Genomic DNA, 23296 nt, shown 5'->3' on the forward strand with positions numbered 1-23296 from the left:
GAGCTTGCTTTGCCCTCAGCCCTGCATCAAGTGGGGCTGCCCAACAGCAGAGCCAAGGAAAGGCTCCACCAGCCTCAGGTCACCCCAGGGGCAGAGCACTGGGATAGGAACCAGCTGGACGAGCGGGAAACACCATTTTGCATCTGGCATCTGCTCAGGCGCCAGTTCGGCCTGGCAGGAAACACTATGTGTGGCTGAGCTCCAGCAAAATCCATGAGGAGTCAGTAAGAAGGTGCCCAGAGTCACATCAGGGTAAAGCTCATCAGACTCTGCCACACGCTCCCACCCATCGTGCACACGTGCTGGCCAGGGCAGATCTGGCTTCCTCAGGAAGGATGGAGAGGCCGTGGGGCCCTGGCCCATGTTGTCCTGCCCCTTGCACACCTGTGCTGCTTGCTCTGTAGGAGCCAGCCCTGACCCATGGGGTTGCAGGTCGCGCATAGGCAGGGCTGGGGCTGGCCTGCCCATGCACAGCGGGCACAGCCACATGCCTTGGTGGGGGTTTCACACCTGAGCATACTCAGGTGCAGCTCTGCAGTTAGGGTCAGATGATGGTTTTACTGCTGGGCAGTAACTTTGCGTACAGAACTGCACTCAGTGCTGCAGAACAGCATTACTGCAGAATCCCCAGAGGCCGCAAAGTCTCAGCCTCATCCAGGACTGATATTGCCACCAAACCCACTGCTACCGACCCCTTCATTTCCCGCAAGCCCACAAGCGAAGTCCAGCCTGGTCCTGCAGCCAGCATGCTGGCAGGGAAGGGGGTGCAGGTAAATGTGCTTCCAGGAAAGCTCAGCATCACCCCAGGGCTGTATGCTGCTACATCCTGGGGTCTTCTGAGGATTAGAAACTGGCAGCAAAAACAGGTGGGGAGGGCAGGTCTCAGGCCAGAGTCACCACTGGGACAGCTTGTGCAGAGCATGGACTGGCCAGAAAGTAGCTACTGGCTTCCTCCTGCTGGGAATGATCCATCCCTTGGGAAGCAGAGAGGATCCAGAGAAGGCCATGGCTGCACAGACAGGCTTGGCAGAGCCATTCCTGGAAGATGCCAAGGTCTGAGGACTCTCAGTGCACCCTGGTGTGGCTGCAGGTGGGCAGGAGGTGAGCACACGCATGCACAAGAGGGGTGTCACAGGGGTCTCTGAGCTCCCTGCCAGCACAGGGTCCCTGCAGGAAGTGTGGGACACTCGTGGCTGGGACGTGCCCATGGGAAAGGACTTCTCTGGCAACAGGCTGGGGAGCATGCTGACTCCCAAGGGGCTCCATGGCCTCTGCTTATTGCTGAAGAAACAGACAGCAAAGCCAGCTTGTATGAAACCCGATTATTCAAATTTATTAACATCAAGAATTATGCAATGATGCTGTAGATTTTTTTTTTTATTAACAAATAGAAAACAGACTGTATACAACAGTGACCCCTACAGCACTATGCATCCACAAGGTAAAAATGAATGTGTCCTCCAACATTACCGACCCTGGATTGCTGATTTCAACGTAGCTTGGATTCTTAACATTCGGAATACATGTGATAATACAATTAGATACCCTTCCACCACCTTTATTCGTAAGTCAATGCACTCGAAAGAGGGCTGCTCACTCCCTGTCTTTAGTGCAAGCGTGATATAATAAGGAGTATTAATATATAGTACCATTAAATTAAGTCCAGTAGTCTTGCCACATTGGTTCATTAGAACGTCCTGAAGTAGCGGAAAGTACAATATTCTAGTGACTTTTAACATTTGCAGGATAGCAGAAACTATAGATACACCCAACCTCTGAAGCCGTGTGTACTCCCCTCCCCTTCCCTGCAGTACCCTGCTTTCCAAAGACAGCCGACCCGGCTCCGCTCTGGGGACAGCTGGGCTTGTGCTCCTTGCCTGTGTAAATGGTCTGATTCACTTCAGTTGTGAAAGGTGACAGAATGGCGCTTGCACGCACAGAACCGTGGGATTAACAAAAAGGGCCATGTCTCGCTCTTTCCATCCCCTCCCTGGGGAATTGTGGGACCCACTCGCTTCCCCTGGCCCCTTCCCAGCGAGATGCACAAAAAGAGGCTCCAAAGCCTGAAGCCCAGGATTTTGGGTCTCTCACAAACAAGGCGACAACTCACGTCATATCGGGATCTGCCAATACACACGGTCACTGGATTGGTTTAACACGTATCGTAATAGGACTGAACAGTTTCCAGCTGACAAAGGGGACCACTTCTCCAGCGACCCCACATGCCCTCGCAAACCCAAACCTACTCAGGAGATAATGGGGGGAAGGGAAAGGCTAAAAAAATAATTGGTAGCTTAGGTCCAGTTCCATGAAATTTAATATTCTACAGAGGATTAAAAAGCAGCCTACAGGGAATGGAGCTGGGCATGAACCGCAAGCCAGCTGCTGCAAATTACCAAGGAAGCTGCACTAAAATGGGCAGAACCAGCAGTGACTGGGCTGAAATAAACACAGGGCAGTAAAAAATGTAGAAGCAAAAGGAAATTGAAAAAAAAAAAAAAACCCAACTCCCAAAGGTTTGGTGGGTCCAGTTCTGCCTGGGCAAAACATTAAGACTTGCAAAAAATAAAAAACAAAGAGAAAGGAGATTATAAAAACCACTAGTAACTATTTTACATGTTTAAAAAATAAGATCCCATTCCACCCACCTAAAGCCTCGCTGTGAAATGCAGTCGCGTGAGAGGGCGAGAGATGCACATGAGCAGAAATTCAGCCAGAGACTGGAAATGCTTTTGGAGTCGGATTCCCTCGTTTGGCGCTGGGGTGAAGTTCCTAAATGCCGTGGTCAGAACTGGTTGGCGTGGAGGTCTGCTGCCTGGGCAGAGCCTCCATCTGTACAGAAGGACTGAGGAATGGGCGGCTCTGGCTCAGAGGAACCCGTCTCCACTCCTAGACATCCCCACCGCGACTGGAGGAAAGCACTAGTTACGTTGCATAGTGGTCGAAGCTGCCGAGATACTCCAGTGCCGCCCTGTAGCACAGCTGGTACTGGTCCTGCAAGGCAGCAAGGGGGAAAGAGTAAGAAGTGGGAACCCAAGGACAGCGGGGTTTAACATCCAGAGATGCCGGCTCCCATCCCTTCTCCACAGATCTCCCATCACCCTGGGGACACTCACCTCTGTCTGCACCATGGCCGGCCGCTGCGTCCGCAAGGTCTTCACCGTCTGGAACATGTCCACCACCCCCTCGTAGCGCATCCTCTCCAGCACGATGCTGAGCGTGATGAACACGCCCGTGCGCCCGACCCCAGCGCTGCACGGAGGGGAAAAGAGGTGCCGTTAGAGACCCGCCAGCCCACGCGAGGCCCTACAAGAGCTCCTGGGAGCAGCGCAAAAGCTCATGGAGCATGGGGACATACTCAGAGGAGCCAGGAAAGGCCACAGGGACATTGCCAGCCAGAGGTGCCCTCTCAGCCCCAAGAGGGGCCCACTGATTCTGCCTTGCCTTTGTGCTGCAAGCTGCTGTGGCACACTGCCTTGCCCAAGGACTCTTCCAGGAGCTACAAATCAGTCCCAGCAGGGCTGATCTCGCCACCTGGCAGAGAGGCCACCCATGGTACCCGTGGATGTTGCCACCTCCTCATCCCCTGCCTGCCTCTGGTGGTATGCACAGGGAGCACCAAGTGCAGGGGAGCTGGCAGTTGCCAGGGTAAGTGAGGGAGGGGACATCTCTGGGGGCTCTCTGATAAAGGCAGAGGTGGATGCTGAGCTGTCCCCACTCACCTGCAGTGCACCGTGATGGGCCCATCCTGCCCGAACTGCTCCTTGGTCTTGTGCACCTGCCCAATGAAGTCGATGAAGCCCTCACCCGTCTTTGGCACTCCCTGCTCAGGCCAGTCTGTGAACTGGAACTGGCGGATGGTCCGTGACTGGCCATCCTGTGGGGACAGGGGTGTCAGATGTGAACCGTGGGTAAGGAGACAGCAAGAGAGGCTGATCGCGCTGCCCTCAGCACTGGTACTGCTGACCTCGCTCCAGACCCACTGTTAGAGGGCACACAGGATGAGCCCAGGCAGATCTTCCACTGAGCATTTGGGGCCTGTCTCTGCTCTCCCGTGTGCGGAGAGGGCGGCTGAGCTGGGCAAGGCTGTGGACCCCAGAAGGGTCTGTTGGGTCAGTGCCCTGGCTCTGTTTGGGGCCCAGCTCCATGCCAGGACCACACCTGCTGTCACACAAGGGTCCTGCAGACAGAAACTCCAGGGGCAGGGGAGCTCGTGTTCAGTGCTTGCCCAAGTGTGTGGCACAGGCAAGGCAGGGTCTGGTGCTGACAGGGCTCAGTGATCTGCTCACCAGGGCTGACACAGCTGGCAAGGAAGAACCTTGTGGTGAGAGGAACAGGAGGTGGGGGGCAGCAGCCCCTTCTGCCTGCAGCACAAGGCAGCACCTTGCCTTCTGGTCCCTTCAGGAGCACTTGCACACTCCCTTTAGCCAGCCAGAGCAGGGCAGAGGTGCAGGAGGTGGGAGAGCCGGGGAGCCAGCAGTTGCACTCACCCTGGCATCCGTCACCTTGAACTCCCGGAGGATGTACTGCGGCATGTTGTACTCTGCCATGGGGTCCACCACGAAGTACTGGTACCGGGCAGAGCGCTCTGCAGGCCAGTACTGGTGGCACTTCTCCTGTGGATGAGGAACATGACGATATATTAACACCTACAAGCTGCCATTCCTCCCTCCCACTCCCTAGGACCACATGTGCCTGTGGGGCCACAGGCTCAGCCATGGGACACTCCAGCAGGAGGCTGGCCCAGGTGCTGGGGACAGACTGGGGTGAGCTGAGAGGTCATGCCCATAGAGAGCAGCCCCCCAGCAGGATTCATACCCGGCCCATCTCGCGCAGCTTTGTCAACATCACTACGATGGTGGAATTGTGCTCCCAGAGCATCCGCCAGAAATCCTCTGTGGTCTCGGCCAGCGGTCCCTGCGTGGCGATGTAGGCCTTCTGCTGCCTGTGACAGACAAGAGGGTGCTCACACCAGCGCCATGGAGGTGGGTGTCAGCTGCCGCTGGGGGCTTGGGAGAGCTGGAGGGGCCCTGTGCAGCAGGGAGCAGGACTGACAATGCAGGAGATGGGTGTCCAGGACTAGCCAAGGACACTGGAGAGGGATGAGCCTGCCCATCTGGATTCTTCTAAGCGCTCCCAACGGATGCACTGAGCATCCCAGGTGCAGGATCCAGAAAGGCCGCACGTTCTTGCTGGTGTGACAGTGTCCCCAGCTCAGCCTACTTGTCCCCAGCACTATTGCACTGAGAGCCTTCTCGGCACCCAGGCCCATGCATGCAGGCTGCCAGCACCCATCTGAGCTGAGAGGCTGTGCTTGGGGATGATCCCAGTAGCACCCTTGGGTTCCTGCACTTTTACACTCTGCAGCACCCACTGTCCCTCCCATTGCACGGGAAGACACTGAGCAACTGAATCAGGTCACCTGGATCACGTACACCAGTGAATAACTAGGACAGTGTGGACACCACCAGTACCACTTTGCCAGCTTTTTTGAAGCTTCCTCGGTTCCACTGCAAACCAGAGCATCTCTGAAAACATCCTGTGTGAAAGCAGAGCTTGACCTACCCCAGCCCAGCCCCTACCCTGAAGAAGCACCCCTTGGTGCTTTCAGCTCTGACAAGGGCCAGCTCTGACATGCCATTCTTTGGCTTGCCAGTTCTTTGGCTTGCCGAGCGCCCAGCCTGGCACGCTAGTGCTGCCTGTGTCACCACTGCGTGGCGCTGGACCCCGCGGGACGAGGAGCAGCATCCTCCCGTCCAGCATTTCGTCTCTCTGCTGGTGCTAAAAATTAATGAACGTGCTGCAGGACAGCTGTAATGTGCAGGATGAAGACAGGGGCTGCTTCAAGGTGGATTTATAAGACATCATAAAAAGCAGGAAGTGGGGCTGCAGAATGAAACAGAAGAGCTAATAAAGATGCAGCATCAGTGAGGTCTGCAGGACCTTGGGCCAACTGATCTCTTTAGATAACACCGAGAAGATTGCTCGGTTCAAAGGCAAGGACGGGAAGAGATAACAGTGCTCTTCAGGGACGGGGTAGGTAGCACATGAAATGGTACCACCTGCTGTGCTCCCAGCCCTCCCACGGTAGCATCACCAAGGGGCAAAAGCAGCAGCTTAATCAGCTCTGGAACCAGGACAGTGTCAGACACTGGGCTGCCCGGACAGGCACACAGGCGGGTGAACGTGTTAATGATGCAGTGCTGGACGGCTTGCAGCCACACAGGCAGGAGGGAGGGGAGGCTGCTCTGTGACAGCTTTTCTCCAGCCCCTTCATCTTTTTCCGTTTCTCTGTCCCACCCCGAGGGAGCCTGGCTGCTGCGGTTCTGCTGCACTGGGATGCTCCCAGGGTTGCTCCCCTTCTGCTCCTTGCCTGCTCGTGCCTGCATTTCGCCCTTCCCCTGGGAACCCTTCCTGGACTCAGCTGCCAGAGCAAGGATGGACACACGGAGCCCCTGGCCTGGCTGCACCAACATCTGTTCCCTTTGGCAGTGCCTGTTGCTCCTGGGTGGCCACCAGCCCGTAAGAAGCGTTTGGGCAGAGCCAAGTTGGAGGGGGAACATGCCACATCCATCGTTGTATCCCCCACTCCTGCGCTGGGTGACCCCACTTCGATGGCGCACTGAGAGATGACAGGAATGAGCCTTGTATGTGCATCATTGGGATTTGGTCTGGATTATTGTCTGGAGACTGGCTGGGAAGGCGATGTGGCCACTTGGCTGTTTCCCTGCATTCTCCTCTCCTGGCACATAGCATCTGAGAATGCGATGCCAGCAGCTAGATACAGAAGCCAAGAGTATTATTGCCCCACTAGATCTTAATTTGTGCCTTCCAAAAAGGTATCCTGGGGAGCAGAACCCAGTGATGGGATCCCTAGTGTGCAGCACCAGCCCTGCCTGAGGATCCACAGACTCCCCCACAAAATCAAGGCGTGGGACAATGAGCCTTGCGATCCTGCCTGGATCAGCCACACAGCGCAAGCACACTCCTACCTCTGGCTGCCACAGCTAATGGTGGGGGGCAGGTTTACGTTAGATGCTGCAGATATTAAACACATGCCGAGGGGTGCCTAGCAGAAGACACTACAAATCTCCACAGAAGCCAGCACAGCCTCCCATCCCAGCCATGTGGGCATCTGTCTAGAGCAACACAAGCCAGCCTGGCAGTGCTCATTCACTGGCAGTCTTCACATATTGTAACTATACACACTTGAGCATGTGAGAAGATGGAAATAGATAAAACAACAAAGTGATCCCCAGCCCACCTCTAGGCAGCCGGGACCAGTCCTTGGGAAAGAGGAAAGGCAGCTCTGCCCAGGTTTCCAAGCAGGCAGGACAGGATTTCCAAGGCACCTAAGGTGGCCCTTACCTGTACCCATCTATGAAGCTGGCATTGATGTAATCGGAGCCCTCGACACCCCGGATGGGCTGCAGACAGACTCTCGTCAGCTCATATGGCATGATGTTCACAAGGCGGTTCTTGAATTTGTTGCATGGGAGGTTGGCACTGATGAAACGTGAGGTATGTGCTTTAGAGTTGGCCAGCAGCTGAAAGAGAAGGAAACGTCAGACCCTGCTGGGGATGCAGCAGTCAGAGGTCAAAACTGGGACCCTGGCAGAGTCCCTCCAGGCACGCAGCCACGCTCTCTCCTGTGACTGAGGCAACAGCTGCTTGGGATGAGCCTTTCGGGACCAGACAAAGGGCTCTGCCACCATGCCATGAGAAGGCTGCACCCAGCTCCTCTATTTCACACTAGATCAGTCTGTTTTTCAGTACCACGTTGGCCCCTCTGCTGTGACACCCCTCAGTATGGCTTGGCCTCGCTGCTGGCTTTTGGTGCACAGCTGTAGGTGACAGTGTGGGGAAGAGCCTGCACTGACCCTCTGGCGCAGCCCCAAAGACACCCATGGTGGAGTGGAGACCCACAGCAGCTCTCTGACCCACAAAGGGCCAGGACGTGAAGCTGTGTACCTCACTGAACCAGGGACACAAGCCTGCTGGCATCAGGGAAGGAAAGCTTTCCATCTTCCAGCAATGTCTTGATATTTACTTCTCACCCCAGAAGAACCCAAGAAAAATGTGAGATTTATGACAGTTTTAGGTAAAGATCTATTTTGGCTTACTGTGAGACGTTTTATGGCTCTCTTTGAGAACTGGAGTCATGGTAAATGTGTTACTTAGGTCTGCTGGCAGAGACATGAAAACAGAAGTCGTCCCCCAGTTTTTTTTCTTTTCCTTTTCTTTCCTTTTTAACCCCTTTCCCAAAAGGGAAAAGATCCCATCCAGCATCTCCAGAGCCACCCTTCTCTGTGTGTGGCAGCTGGTCCTCGGCAGAGGCTCCCTGCAGAAGGATGGGGTTGCTCTTTGAGGAGTGATGCAGCCATGTGACGCTCTCCCATATCCAGCTCCCCAGGGTTTCCCACGCAGTGGACAGTGTCAGGGCAAATTTTATTACTGCTCTAAAGAGACCGTTGGAGAAACAGCAAACTTTTGTCTTTCTTGCAATGGAGTTGCTAGAGTTGAGCCTAATTCTGTGTCTCTCTTGAGGGGTGTCTCAGGGCAAGTGTCACCATGAAGTACTAATGCAGCATGTTCTGCCGTCACAAGCCCAGGACACCAGTAGCTCTGGTGACCACAGGACAGAGCTGCTTAGCGTTTCCCAGTTTAAACAGAAAGTCAATATTTTGCCTCTCCTGCTTCTTCGTCATTTGGAGGGAACTCCCAGGGTGAAGCTGTGTTCCTGCAGTTCATCTCAGAGCCTGCATGGTCTGCTGCCTCCCTGCATGAGCTATATTCCTCTGCATGACTTCACTGGACTAATGCACCTCATCTAAGAATATGGGCGCTTACCAGAGCAATCTTCCATCTCCAAGGCTGTAATAAATATCTGCAGTAGGCATTCACAGATATAGGCAGCAAAATGTGGGCTTGGCTTCTTAAACAGTGTGCCTTAAAATACTGCCTTTGCCAATTGTAGCCACTGAGACTTGGTGTTGAGGTAGTTAAAAGATAACAGAGCTCAGCATTGAAGAAATGAGACTATAAACGTCTCACATATTTAAATTGGAGCCATTTCCAGACAAGTTGTTCACAGTAACATCAATTATCACTAACACGATCTGCATCTGATTTCAGATGCAGCTCCTGCCGCACAGTGAACCTAGAGCAGAACGTGCTGCTGAGAACTGCGCATCCATCTGCCTTTTATATCCTCCCCAGAAGCTGCCAAACCAGGGGGGACCGTGGCCGACACAAGCTTTACAATTCAAATGTATTTTAAATCACTGCCTACCTGGTTTAGAAACACACAAAAGAATAACTGTCTGTAATGATCCATGGCTCTCCTCTCCCAGTCCCTGGACAAGCAGCGTGGGGGGTATGTGAGTGCAGACAGGGTGCAAGGAAAAGGGGGTGCTGGGGCGCTGTCACCTACCTTGAATTCCAGCTCCATTGCAGTAACGCTCTCGCCTGGTGGCACCTGGGTCAGCTTCTGGATGTGAGCAAAGAGGTTGCGTGCAAGCACCTCGGTATTGCCACACGTGGCTGCCTCCAGCAAGGCCTCGTGGATGAAGATGTACTGGTCCTCCGTCTGCACCATGTAGTTGCGCTGGGAGCGCATGCACGTCACGTGGCCATAGATGTCCACGGTCTTCTCATGCTTCATCCGCTCCAGCATGGCATCGATGACAATGAAGCAACCAGTCCGGCCCACACCAGCACTGCGGGGACAAAGCATGTGACCTGAGATGACACTGTCTCCCACAGACACCAGGCAAGTGCTGCTCTTGCTTAAGAGAGCACCCACACCTGGAGCGCACAACAGGGGAGTAAAGGCTGCTCCCCGTGCTGAGGGCTAATGAGCTGAGCCTCATCAAGAGGTGACAGGAGGAATGACGGAGAAAAGCACTGGAGACTGTGGGAGGTTACTCAGCCCTTCTGCTGTCCCCCTTTCACTGACGGTGCAGAAAGGACATGGTGTCACCCTGCTGGTCCCTGCGGTGGCTGGCGGCACCTCCGCAAGGGAAGGAGAAACGTATTTACCAGGAAGGAGAGTGACAACGTATGTGCGCGTGAAGTCAGAAGCCCTGAAGTCCAGGCTGGGGCCTGATACTAGCGAAGCCCATAATTTGAAGCCTGCTTGTCCCCTAACCTGGGTCACTGCTTCCTAGCCCATTAAAGGAGGACAGCCAGCCCCAGAGGGGAAAGCAGAAAGGTGAGGTAATGCATTTCTATGCCAAGCCCTTTGCTCAAGCACCGGATGCCTCTCCATGTCTATTGGAAGAGCAGCAGCAATCCCTGAACTGCTCACCCTGAGAGCACCCTGAAAACACCAGACATGCTGTCATGACATGTAAACACAGGCAGAGATACGGAGCTAGACATTTCCTCATTTATGGTGCAAGTCAGATCCTTAACAGGGCTTTAATATAGCTTGTTTGTGTGTTAATTATACCCCACTCCCATCTGAAACAGAGCATGAAAGAAGAGCATTAAACACTGCTGGTGAGGCGTATGCTGGAACAGCAATGATGGAGTGGTTTGTTCAGTAATAGTCCCCACTTGGCTGGTATAGATAAATCTTGCCTGGCTAAGACGCTTAGCCTTGGTAGACTAATATTTTGCTTAAAGAGCTGCCCTTCTATCCTGCAAAAGAGATCTACCATAAATACTACATATGAATGTTCGTAGAAGTCATTGCACGCATATCCATCAATGATGTACCTCTGAAAGGTACCACCTACTTATGCTGAACACAGATCACCTGATTTTTACATGGTGCTTGCAGCACATGTGCCCAGGTGCAGCTTTGCAAACACACAGTCCTACCTGCAATGGACAACCAAGGGCCCAGCGTCTGGCGGGTTACAGGCCTTGACCCGCCGCAGGAAAGCCAGGATCGGGGTGGGGTATTCAGGTACCCCGTGATCGGGCCAAGCCATGAACTGGAACTGTCGCAGCTCTCGCTTCTCACTGGAGCCGTTCTGTTGAAGACAAAGAGGAGTTGTTTTGTGTGAGAACTGCCTCATCCTAAGAAAGGAACCCACTGACTGGGTAACAAGGCATCTGGATGGCTGGGTAACAACAGTCATGTAATGCTGTGTGTGATCATGCTTGTGTCAGGCTTTTGCCACTGAAAATTTGGAGGCAAAATATGGACATCTTGCAAGGCTTCTGTACACGTGGATGCTCTGAGGAAAACCAGCTGATACAGAGAGCAGGGCAGCTCTGTGGGAGTTGCAGACTGATGGGAAGGTGACAGACTCCTTTCTGCACAGTGTGGGATTACTACCCACATACTCACTGCACGTCCAGGGAAAAATGGGCACTAAGCATGGAAGAGCCACAGCAGCCCGTCCCCTCCCTGCTCCTCTACATCACGGGTCTCTGTGAGATGGCTCATCAGCCCTGTGTCTGCAGAGGCTGCCCTGCTCCGCTCAGGTGTGGCTGAGTGACCCGCGCAGCAATGCAGGAGGACTGGCTGGGCAACTGCTGGGGGCCAGGTGCCTTCCTGGGGTGTGAGTGTGTCCCCACCGCACGCTGCTGTGCTCTCAGCCAGCACGGCCTGGACTCGGTCACGCACAGAGGCAGATCGCTGCAAAGCCTGTTCGCACTGACGTGACATGCTGCTGCGAGCGCTGCCCCCAGGGATTTCCAAGCACTAATGAGGTACGCGGCAGGCAGGAGAGAAGGGCATGCGCACACGTCAGCAAGGCCCCTACATTTGCATTATTAGTGACAGGAGTGCTAAAAATTCACTGCTTTCCATGTTGTCCCTCTAATGGAAGGACAGCTGTTAGATGTACACTCGCCAGAGGCAAGCACAGCCCACGCTCTGGGACCCATCACAGGATCTGAAAACATACAGGAGAGCATCAGGTGTCCTGGCCAAAGACCAGTGGTGGCCAGAACACAACCTGCAGCTGTTCTCCCACTGCAGCCTTGCTGCGAGAAATGGCCCACGTGTGGACCAGCCACACGCTTGGCCAAGCCAGGCAGAGTTGGTGGCCTCTGCCCGTGGGCTGTGCAGGACCCTGTGACATCAGGCCGTGGTGGAGATGCCCCACCACAGCACTGGCTGTGCACTCCCTGGAGCAGAAACAGCCCAGCCAGCACCATACCTTGTACAATGCAAAGGTGCGGAGGGTATAGGTCGCCAACTCAACTGTGTCCACCAGGGTCACCTGGATCATCCCGTAGGTTTCCGTACCCCGGCTTGGCCAGTACTGGTCACACTTCACCTGCAGGGAGGAGAGGAGAAAGTGTCAGTGCTTGGCTGCTGGCTGGGGCATTCAGGGTGAGGGATGGGGCTCTGCCCTCCAAGGGGTAAAGACAGAAAGAGTCACTGGGGGGGCATCCCAAACACCCAGATTTACTTCTCTCTGAATGTCCCAATCCCCAGCAGAGAGGCAGCACACTCTGGGCTCACTTCCACGAGATTCACATTCAAAGAGGGGATTTTATTTTGGTGGGAAGCAGTGAAGGGGGCCAGGCCAACAGACACAGAAGCAAGAGCAGCACCAGGTATGAAGACAGTGTGCAGCAATTGCTAACAGTGATTTGTGCCTGCCATAACTTTTCTTCTCTACCTCCTGTTTGGGAAGACAGGGGTCTTTGGGGCTGTGTTTGCAGCATGCCCTGCCTCAGCTCTGCCTGGATGGAGAGAAGGTCTGCAGCTGCAGTTTGGTGGGAGGAGAGCTGTGAAGCAGGGCAGGGGAAGCGGTGGTTTCTCTGGGGAAAGCTTTGCTCAAAGGGGAGCCAAGGTGAGGGAGATGCAGCCTGTATCCCCACCAGCTCCCCACTACCCCAGCCCAAAGTCCTCGACCCACGGCACTGATCTAAGACAGGACACAGCTCTGAGCCCAGCACGACCCTTCCCTGTAACATCTGTAGCCCCCAGGGTGCCCCTGCCAGTGTGGTTCCCAAGCAGCAAACCACCCTGGTGAAAGACGGGACACAGCCCATGCCAGGGCTCCAGCCTGGATGCTGTGTCCAGGGGCTGACCCTGCCACCCTTCCTGCTTTGCTGTAGGCAGGGGTTGCACTGAGCATCCTCAAGACACCAACCTGCCCTTCTGGCAGGTGGTGCATCCCTGGAAATGCACATTTCCCAGGTGTTTCAAAAACATCTCCGCAGCACGGCACAGATGCCAGCTCAGACACAGACATAACTTGTTCTCCCTCTGCGAGAGGACACAGACTGTGGCTAAACCAACCCTTCAGCCCCTGTCCCATCATGAAAACACTGCTGCACCCTAGAGACCCCCTGCCCTGCAGCATCCTTTATCTCCCCCTCCCAGCTCCGCAGCCAGAGCACTTTGAGCTACTGGTCACAGCTCCTGCTGCTGCTCACTTGGCAGAGAGCCCTAACACATCCCCAGGGCCCCATCCTTCTGCTGCCTTCATCTCCCTGTGCATCTCTCCTGCTCACCTGCTGATGCCCTCCTCCTCCTCTTCACAGCTCAGCATTTGCAAACTACTCCTCCGGTTTTGTTCTCTCCAGCCCTGAGCTCCCTATTTAATTTGGCACCTTGAGCATCCCTATTTCATCTGGCACCTGGCTCCCCCGCCCCGCGGAGCCGCAGAGCCTGGCTGACAAGAGGAAGACTTCATTCCCACCCGTGTGCACTGCACTGAAAATGGTTTCCCGCCCTAGGAGAGAGGAGTGAATGGAAGATCATCTGTGCTTGTCAAGGAATAGTAAACTTAATTATTATCCGAGTGTGTTTACAGGGGAATGTGTAGGAAGGGAAAAAACAGGCTTAATTAGAAATCAATGAAGTTCTGCCTTTTAATTGAAGGCACTTTAAGCAGGATAGGGCTTATGAGAGCTAAGAGCTCTCATCCTGCACTCTGGCTGCTGGAGTGCAGCAACCTGGGGTCAGAGGGATGCATCTCTTCCTGCTCTTTTTGGGGTCTTCTCTCAGAAGGTCCTGCCCTGGCAGAGGTGCCTGGAGCAAGGCTGCCTGATGGAATACAGGAGCCTGCACACCCAGAGCAGCTCTGCTGCCTGCTGCCCTCCAGGCTCCTGTGCTCACAGCATGGCAGGCCCTGCACCAATCTCAGAAGATTTCTCTTCCTCGCTTGGCACAAAGCAGCCTGTTATTTTATGCTGAGTAGCTGCAGAGCAAACAACTCAGAGGTCACAAATCTTATTTCACAGCTTAAACTGATCCTCACAAGTGGGCACCAGCTGCATCTCCGGCCACCTGAGTTCGCCTTGCCTGGCTCAGGGATGACGTGACTGCCTCTCTAACGGAGGTGAGGGTAGGGCAGAGTGGCATCCCGCAGACGCTGGGGACAGCCGCTTGATCCACATCCCCGTGCCCGAGCCCACACCCTGGGCAGAGCGATCCCCTCCTGCCACCCACATGCTACGTGGCCATGTGTGCTCGAGCACAAAACAAACTTCAGAGGAGTTCCCTGCGCGGGATAATAGCAGCGCCTGGGCTGGTAATTGAAAATTATTTATTCATGACCAGATAAGAGTCAGTCACATTTTCTGCCAAATTTACCCATAATGTTTATGCCCCGTTTTCAAGCTCTGTAAATTTTATGCTGAAGCCGATGCACTGTGGCACTAAAGCAGATAAGAGATGTTTTCTTCTGGCAGTGCTTGCTTCTCATTAACTTAAGGAGCACAGAAGTGTCCTGAGCAGCCATTTATTGATGCTTTGCTGAGTGGTTCCTGTCCTTCCCCTTTGATGCCCAGTGCCCAAGAGCAGCCGGGCACTTCTCAGCTCTGCTCCTGACCCCGCTCACAGCTCCAGATGGCATCGCTGCCGGCGAGGCGGCTGCGGTGGGATGCGGCTGCCAGGCCCCTCGCTCCCCACAGCCCTTGAGCACCAGCCTCTCTGCACCCCTGCCTGGGGACACAAAGCGCCAGGGGAGATCACACCCCAGGGACGGCTGCTTGGTGCTCTGGGCTGGGACAGAACGAGCCCCAGGGATGTCTGTGTGGTGCTCTAGGCTGCGACAGAATGAGCCACGGTGCTGCTCTGGGAGACCTAGTTCTGCTGGGCTCTAGGGATAGCCCAGGGAAGGAGAAATCCTGCTTTAATACCTCTCGTGCAATGCACCCAGGCTGGGACATGCCACGCTCGCAGCTTCAGGAAAGCTAATCTACAATGTGTGTTTCTGAACTGCCACCAAATGATTCTGAAACTGATTGTAAAGCTTTGAAGGCAGCTAAATTGCACAATCCAGCCATTTCTACCCTTTATGTGCCTCTCGCTTTGTGCAAACATGAAAAAGGGAGGATGATTTGGACCATCAAGCCAGCTGAAATTGCAGACCGTAAAAGCTGATGCTCTTTAAAGATTTTTTTTTTTTCCCACCTGCAGCTCAGGAGCCTTTTAAAGCAGTGTCACCCCTACAGGGCTACAAAGCTGCTGCTGGTCCTGGCTGGCTTATCTACACACAGCACTGCCGAGGGGAACTCAGGGAGCTCGCCTGGGAAGGTGGCAGAGCCTGCTCTGCACTGGGCATCTATCTCTCCATGAGGCCCTGCTGCCCACCCCGGGCTCTGCAGCTGCAGACACAGTCCTGTGTGGGCGCTGAAGGCCCTGGGCAAGGACACTTTCAAGCAAGGTCACCCGTGGGTAACACCATGACACCATGCGACTGCCTGGAGCCGCGCTGTCCCACGGCAGTGTGAACATCATATGGCAGTGATGCTGCAAGGACCCAAGGGGTTGCATCAGATGAAATTTGATGGCTCTGGAGTGAACTGTAAAATAGGGACTCATGCTGAAGGCTGGAAGCAATGGGCAGTGACTGAGATCTTCCCTGGTCCCTAAAACATGTGCTCCTGAGTGAGCTCCAGCCATCACCAAAGGGACATGAAGAAAAGCTGAGCAGGAAGGTGGCTGAAAGTCATCCTGCCTTGGAAGATGCTGGAGAAGACAACAACAGAGAAAATAAAGTCCACATCCCAGCTCCCCACCAGGGCCCTCCTGTGAGTGGGTGCTGAGGCACCCGCAGGGTCCAGCAGACACAACCAGGGACGCCCTTGCTGCGCAGGGCTGGTTCGGCTCAGCAATGGCCGGGCCTCCCCACGGCCTCCCCTGGCAACCTGCCTCTCCAGCAGTGCCTGAGAAAGCTGCCCATTTCTCATTAGTGCTGGGGATGTGCCAATGAGCCAGCAGGACACAGGCAGGCAGTGTTGGGGAGCGAATACTGGAGTCTGGGTCCCGTTGAGTCAGTGGAGAGCCCCTGGGCAGCATGCCCGGTCAGGCAGGCTGCCTGCAGCTTCTGCAAGGGCTCTGGTCACCCCCTGCCCATGATGCATTCATAGTGCCTGTCCTGTCACAAAAAGCCTGACCACATGCACTGTGTTTGGGACAGAAAGCAATAATATAGGAGATAATTGCAGGATGACATGACGGGGAGCATGCTGGGGTAGATAATGCATGGATCAGCAGCACAGGCATCTCAGACAATAACAAGTGCCTGTGGGGCAAAGGAAGCCCGTTATCTCCGAGAAACATGCACTTTGGACTGCCTTCCCACGACTGAGCAGCCCAGGAGTGAAGTGAGTCAAGGCTCTGGGCATGGATTTACTTGGCAACCTAGAAGGGCTTTTCCTCGTACTTCAAATATATGCTCCATCACTGAAATGTGAAGGCACAAATAAGTCCCTACATGACCCCCAGCTGCAGAGAGCAGCTGATCAGCAGCTTCGGATCTTGCTCAGCCCATGTGCCAAGCCCTGAGCTGCATGACCGGTCAGGTTAAATCACCTCCCTGTTTGGGCTGGGGTGGGTGATGGTGGCCATTGGGCGGAGCAGGCAGGGCTGCACGCTGCAAAGCTGGCAGCTTGTCTCCAAGGAACACTGTTTTTTCCCGGAAGGCTGTAAGGCATTTCTAGAGCTGGGGAAGCCCACGAACAAAGCCTATTTTTGTATATGCAGGAAAAGCAGATCTGTTTTGCCATGGTGATCAGTTGTTCCAGCTGCTTCTTCCCAGCCACTGTGGGCTAGGACACCCCTGTGAGCATCTCAGTGCTAAAGCTTTGAAACAGAGGGAGAGCAGGCAGGCAAAAGTTTTAACTAAACCCAAACTTGACAGTTTCTGCTTCTCAAGAAACAAGCTTATTGGGCTAAAAATAACCAGTGCTTCACAGCTTCAGTGCACAGCCCCTTCTCCTGCCGTTGGCATGGCAACACTAAAATATTCTGCAAGCACAAATGCTCATCACTAAAATTTTACTTTTAGGAACAAACTGAATCACGAGGCAGAAGCTGCCTCCTGCTTGGGCGGGCTTTGCCCAAAGGGTGCATCTGGGCACAGGAGCGCTTCGGTCACAGCTTATGAACTCCTGCTTAAGGGGCTGAGTAAGAACCTCTGCCACCAAGACACCACAAGCATCAACCGCTGCAAGGGCTCCTGCTCCTTCCTCTCCACCTCATGCCTTCCCCACAGTTTGCAGGCAGCTTTGCCTTTATTACATCAGAATATCTAATCTTGGCAATAGGAGCTGATCGTTTATACATGTTGTCATTGGACAAGGCACAAATTAGTCTTGTTATTGTGATGAGACCCCGTCAGCCATTCCTCTGCGTCGCCAGAGACGCCAAGGCCTCGTCAGGCTGCAGGATGCTGCCGATACCACCCACCCATTGCAGCTTCTCAGCTTCTGGGACACAGCCCCCAGGCTTCCGGGGACTGTCAGCTCTCCCCACCTCAGAGCTTTCCTTTCTCCCTTCCGCAGGAGTGATGTGGGCAGCGAAAGGATGGGTGTGCATGCCGACACGCAGGCAAGGCAGAGCCTAATGAGCAGCACAGTGACAGGAGGTTTTGCCACCCATCTGCCCCAAAGGGACGCACTCACAAGGCATTTGTTGCTGGGGTGCCTGCAGCAGTGAGACACCGCACTGGACCTGTCTCTCCCTGGATGCCCTTATGCTGTGACGTGTTCCCATCCCTCTCTCCTGTGCTCACCACCAGATCCAAAAAAGAAGCAGCACACACTGTACCCTGGACTTCTCCTCCAGCCTGGTCATCATGACTATAGTTGCTGTTCTCTGTTCCCACACCATCCTCCAGAAGTCACTGAGGGTTTCTGGCAGAGGTCCCTGTGTGGCGATGTAGGCGTTCTGCTTCCGATACCCATCTATGTAATTGGCATTGATGTAATCACTGCCTGGAACCCCTGCAGAGAAAGAGAGAGAAGCGTTACTCCAGGGGCAGCCCGTGACCCTGTGCCCATCACTGTGCAGGGCCTCGCAGGCAGAGGAAGAGGCCGGCACATTCACAAGGCTCTTGACAAGTCACCTTTACAGGGTGATGCCAGAATCTCTCCCAGGGGTTCTGCAAAGGACAGGAACGGGGTGCCTGAACCAAGAAGAACCCTTTGTAACTGCCTCATGAATGCAACAAGCAGGCAGCACCAAAGCAGAGAGACAGCTGCCACCCCCACACAAAGGGAAATTCACAGTCAGGAATGTTAAGGAGCTCATTTGGCCCCAAGCAGCTAATTGAAATAATTGTCTTAAATTCACCAGCTATTTGTTACGGTCCTATAGCACCTTTTAAAAATGAGGCTGCTTCATTAGTTTGTCTCTGTCAGCTATGGGTGTCAGGCAGGGGTGTCCTCCCACTCCTCCTGCAGGGACAAGTACCCCAGAGGAGCCAGAGACCTTCCTCCCACCACCACCAAAACCCTCCTCAGTGCAGCACCCTCTGCTGCCTGCTGGGAGCTCCAGCTCTCACTCTGCCTCCACCACTTTAAGTAAAGGACTTTATTGTAAAGGCCTTTAAAATGCAAACGCACAGTTACTTAAATAAATGCAGCAAAGCTGAGGCCTGGAGCTGTGTTCCCAAGCCCTGCTCAGCATGGGCTGCCCAGGCTGCAGGGAGGGAACGCAGCAGGAATCTCCTCATCTCCCAAGGAGAGCACATCCGCATTCCATTAGAAGAAGGAAATAAAGCTGGGGTCTCCCTCCCTCCCTTCTGTCCTGGGGAATTTTCTACAGCCCCAGCAGACACAAAGCACCGGCAGCTCCGGGGGAGCAGCAGTAGTGGGAGTGCAGCGCCTGGCTGCCTTGGCATGGGTGGCAGCGACCTGGCAGGGCACTTTGGGAACGGTTCCCAGGAAGACACAGACACCACTTAGAGCAACTGAGTCAGGCTGGAAAACCGGGATTCCCTCACGTGCTCACCCCACAGCTGCCCCACAGGGTTTGCCCATGATCAGGCAAGCCAGGCTCTCTCAAAGCTGCTGCTGCTAACAGGTCTTACTGTGAGGGACTGCTTGGGTCCCCCTCCTCCTCCTCCCCCAGAGGATGAGCAACACATTAGCATTAAAAAGACCCTTCCATCCCAAGAAAAAGGACCTAGTGACTGCAGGGCCACCTGTACAAAAAGCCAGATCCCAGTCTCTTCCCCAAGCAGGGGTGCATTGAAGTAGTGACATCCTCCTTGGCCCCCGTGAGTGGGCTCAGTTCTGGTGTGCAGAGCTGGGTGCTGATCTGTAAAGCAGGGGGAATGGGTGAGCCTGGGCTTTGGTGCCTGGGCTACAGCTCCTCTGTGTGCAAGAGGACTGCAAAGCAGGCACTAAAAGCATGTATTTGCCCAAACTCCAGAGATGTGGGGCTAGTTCATGGAGCCATGGGGGTCAGTGCTATGAACACCAGGGTCTGATGCATCTCCCATGGAGCACAGGGATGTGTGGAGTCTGATGTCCCAGGAGAAGGGGCACCCCTCACCCTGTGCAGCTCTGGGCGTGCACTTGGGAGCAAACACCGATAGCTCCCAGAGGGAGATACCGGCTCTGCAGCTGTTTTGGGACAGAGGGTGATAGGGCTAACGGTGCCATGTCCCACCATGGACAAGGAAGGCAGCTGAAGTTACACAGCAGGGCCAGCCCTGAGAAGAGAGGCTGCTGGTACAGACATCTCTGCTGGCATCAGCAGTAGCAAGAAGCAACTACATGGTACACACTGTTCTGAGGATACTGGGAAAGCATGGGCAGATCTGCAGAGCCCTTCGTCTCTTTTTGCCAGCCACAACACACATTTGCTCATGCTGATGCCAGATGTTTCTAGGTGTTTGCCCATGCCTGATGAGAACAGGGAAAGAGATGGTCCCCTGTTCAGCCACGTTCAGCCATTTACTGGGGTGCCCACTCTGGAGTCGCTCTTACCATCGATGGAGGTCAGGATGACACGTGAGTGGTCGTAGGCGATCACGTTTGCATAGCGGTTTTTGGGTTTATTCACTTCCAGGTTGGAGTTCTCCCAGGTGAACTGCTGCCCCGGATCAATGGACTGTGGAGAGAAAGAGAGGGAGGGAGTCAGGAGGGGTTACAGCACAGCAGGACGCTGCAGCACACACGCATTTCAGTCAGGAAATCTGGATTTCTGTGCACACCTCTCCCCAGGACAGATGCAGTTTCTGTGGGTGTCCCCAGCAGCAGTGTCAAGCCACACCAAAACCCAGTCCCCAGTGGGACCTGCCCCCATGACCTGCAGGCAAAGCAGCCCCTCACAATAGGGCAGCCTGCTGCAGAGGAGCCTTCACCTCCATTCTCACTGAGTGCTCATCCTTTCCTCAGGAGCTACCCATCAGCAGAAATTTGGTCTTATGCCAGGATTCCACAGAGACCTGACTGCGCAGTTCTTGACCTAGCGGTTTTATTAGCTGTTGAACTGCAGTCTGCTGAAATACAGCAAGCCCTGGGTGTCTTGTGCCCCAGGAGCTTTGAGTAGTAGTGTCCTGCAAGACAGCTGATGAGCTTTTGCCAGGGAATAGTCATGAAAATTGATAGGTTACTATTCACTGCTCCAGCTACTTATGCAATGTAAACATCTCTCGTTTGAGTTAATAGAGTGACAAGGAACTATAAACCTGGAGAAAAGACGTGGTTATAAATCTTGGCCAAAGGCCTGCACACTATGCAGCTGCCTGAAGAGCACACATCCTGATCCCACCCGCCTCCCAGCCCCACACTCCCAACGCTTCTCCCACGAGCCATGTGCTGGTGCCCCTGGTGCATGGCTCCTCCATGGCCAGGCAGCCCCTTCCCAAAGCCTTTCCTGTCACCTTTGTCAGTGCACAAAACAAGGTGAAAAAAGACCATCCCCAAAGCATGCCTCGGAGACAGGATGGCATCTTTGGCTAAGAGATACGTGAGGCACCCAGATAAGACATCTGCCTCATGCAGGGACTTGCTCTGCAGATGCAGCCCTGGGCAAGCCCCGGGCAGGCAACTGCAGCAGGAATCAGTCATCCCATGAACAACCCCACCTCCACCAAAATGACCAATACAGTCTCAGCCTTCTTAAAATCATGCTCCAGCTCAGGGTCCCTGAAGCTTCGCTGGCCCACAGGCAAAAATATTGAGCAAACTGGCCAGGGAAAGCACCGCACGTTTTTCTCTCTGTAGGCATCTGCTTCACCGCCTGGCAGAGAGCCATGTCGGAAGGTGGCTCGGGCAGTAAAACGCCCGCCAGTCTGTCAGCTTTGGATCAGTGTGAGCAAAAGGCTGAGCTGGGAAGCACCGCTCCCTGACTGGGCTGACCTGGACAGCCCTCACAATCCCTCTGCTCAGCCCCATCAACCACCGTCTGTGCACAAGGTGACATCCATCACTGTCCCCTCATTTCCTGCGCTGCGAGCGGGCACTTCCCAAGCAGTGGGCAGTGGGTGCAGGGGCCCGGCTCAGGTATGGAGCGCAGGTGCTGCCTGCATCGCCGTACCAGCCCCGAGGGCTTTGTGGCACACGCAGGGCAGGGGCCAGCGCTGTGCCAGGTGCCCACCGCCCGTCCCCAGGTGTGGCCCGTGCTGCCGGCCCTCCCCGCAGGCAGGAGAGCCCAGCGCTGACGAAAACGCGCGGGAGGATATGACATCACAGCAATGCTAATAGGTAGTTTGGGAAATGTAGGATGTAAATAGACATTTCCTACAGAAAACCTGTAATTTTCTATTATCAGTGTAATAAGCAGGCAGCGGCAGCGCTCAGAGGCGCTGCAGCAGGGATGGTGGGAGTGGAGACCGCAAGCACAGCTTCTGGTTGGAAACCCACGGGCTCGGCTGCCCCAGCCCCGGCACACTGCTCTGCCCAGGCACAGAGACGTCCCAGCATAGCCCACAGCTCTCTGGGGCACTTAATTTCATCCAGGCACCTTTATTTTGTTTTCAAGATAGGCTGCTCACTGAATCAGCACTTTGGAGGCTCTTCTCCATCAGCTGTGTGGCAGGGATGACTACTGCCCACCTAATAGTGGGGCTGAACAGGAGAAGGACAGTAGAAATGATCAAAGGCATGAAAAAGTAAAAGGAACAAAATGTGTAAGGACTTCTCTGTTTGAAGTAGAGATAAGTGAGAGGGGTTTTGATACCAGCCTAGCCAATCTTGAGCACGCTGAAAGAGAACTACAAATAGACAAACTAAGGAGGAAAATCCACCAAGCCCTATTAGAGACATAAATAACACTTTTTCAAAAAGGTGGCCTTAATCTGCACAGACAGCCCATGCAGAGAGCTGTCTAGCTGGTGGTGGAGCCGAGACTGGCCCAGAAAGTACGAGTGAGCATTTTCTTGCTGCTGAGGTGCAACACAAGCAAGCACCAGCCCCGCGTGTACTCTGCGAACGCTCGCTCAGCGCTGGGCACAGGTGGGTGCTGGAGCGAGTCCTCCCCAGCAGCAGAGGCAGCGAAAGCCCAGCGCAGTCATTCGCGCCCAATCTACACTGCAAATCACTGCCAAAACGCTGCAGGGCTGCCCGAGCTGTGGGGTGCAGCATGCTTGGCACAGCAAGTCTGCGTCCTGCCACAGCAGTGGAAAGGGTTATTTCCCTGGGGGAGACAGGGCTGCCAAGAGCCCCCAGAACCCAGGAGCAGCATCAAGGCGTTGCCGTTAGGGTTAATTGCTTTGATGTGCAACGAGGATGTGCAGAAATGGTCTAATCATCATCAGCCTCTTAAGAGGGCAAACAGGTGAGAAAGTCAGAAGTAATACAGCACCTGAGTGCAAAGAGGCTCTAATTAAATACTCCTGCAAATTAGCAACTCATTTAGAAGTAAAATGATTTAATTTAAACTCTGGTGATGAATTAATGTACACCTGTTCCCCCCTTTAAGGCAAACAAATGAGTAAATAAATGGGAGGATGATGGGCTGCTTGGAGAGCAGTTGAAGCCCTTACATGAAGTGGTGGTTGGCAAGTCTTGTCCCATCTCCATACGATGCTCTGAAGCCCCTGACTATGGCAGCATGGCCTTGTCCTCCCACCTTGCTCCACAACTGCCTGGGCACTGGGGGGTCTGCTCTTGCTCCTTTCTGGGGCTCATGGGAATC

At 54.3% G+C, this 23296-nt stretch overlaps 1 protein-coding gene across 23 annotated transcripts in view; it reads right to left on the reverse strand.

The window, feature by feature from the left end:
• Positions 1-1307: 1307 nt before the first annotated feature.
• Positions 1308-23296, reverse strand: part of PTPRF (protein tyrosine phosphatase receptor type F) — a 384390-nt gene continuing 362401 nt past the window's right edge. For all 23 annotated transcript variants that reach the window (XM_065071624.1, XM_065071626.1, XM_065071648.1 and 20 more), the window contains 11 exons: positions 20143-20266; positions 17975-18150; positions 12120-12239; positions 10828-10982; positions 9434-9719; positions 7369-7547; positions 4819-4945; positions 4491-4616; positions 3723-3877; positions 3117-3252; positions 1308-2994 (listed from right to left, as the gene is read on the reverse strand). In XM_065071624.1, coding sequence (XP_064927696.1) covers positions 2926-2994; positions 3117-3252; positions 3723-3877; positions 4491-4616; positions 4819-4945; positions 7369-7547; positions 9434-9719; positions 10828-10982; positions 12120-12239; positions 17975-18150; positions 20143-20266 — 1653 coding nt within the window. In that variant the 3' untranslated portion in view covers positions 1308-2925. The remainder of the gene's footprint in view (positions 2995-3116; positions 3253-3722; positions 3878-4490; positions 4617-4818; positions 4946-7368; positions 7548-9433; positions 9720-10827; positions 10983-12119; positions 12240-17974; positions 18151-20142; positions 20267-23296) is intronic.

This window comes from Columba livia, chromosome 8 (genome assembly GCF_036013475.1).
Source record: "Columba livia isolate bColLiv1 breed racing homer chromosome 8, bColLiv1.pat.W.v2, whole genome shotgun sequence".
Lineage (NCBI taxonomy): Eukaryota > Metazoa > Chordata > Aves > Columbiformes > Columbidae > Columba > Columba livia.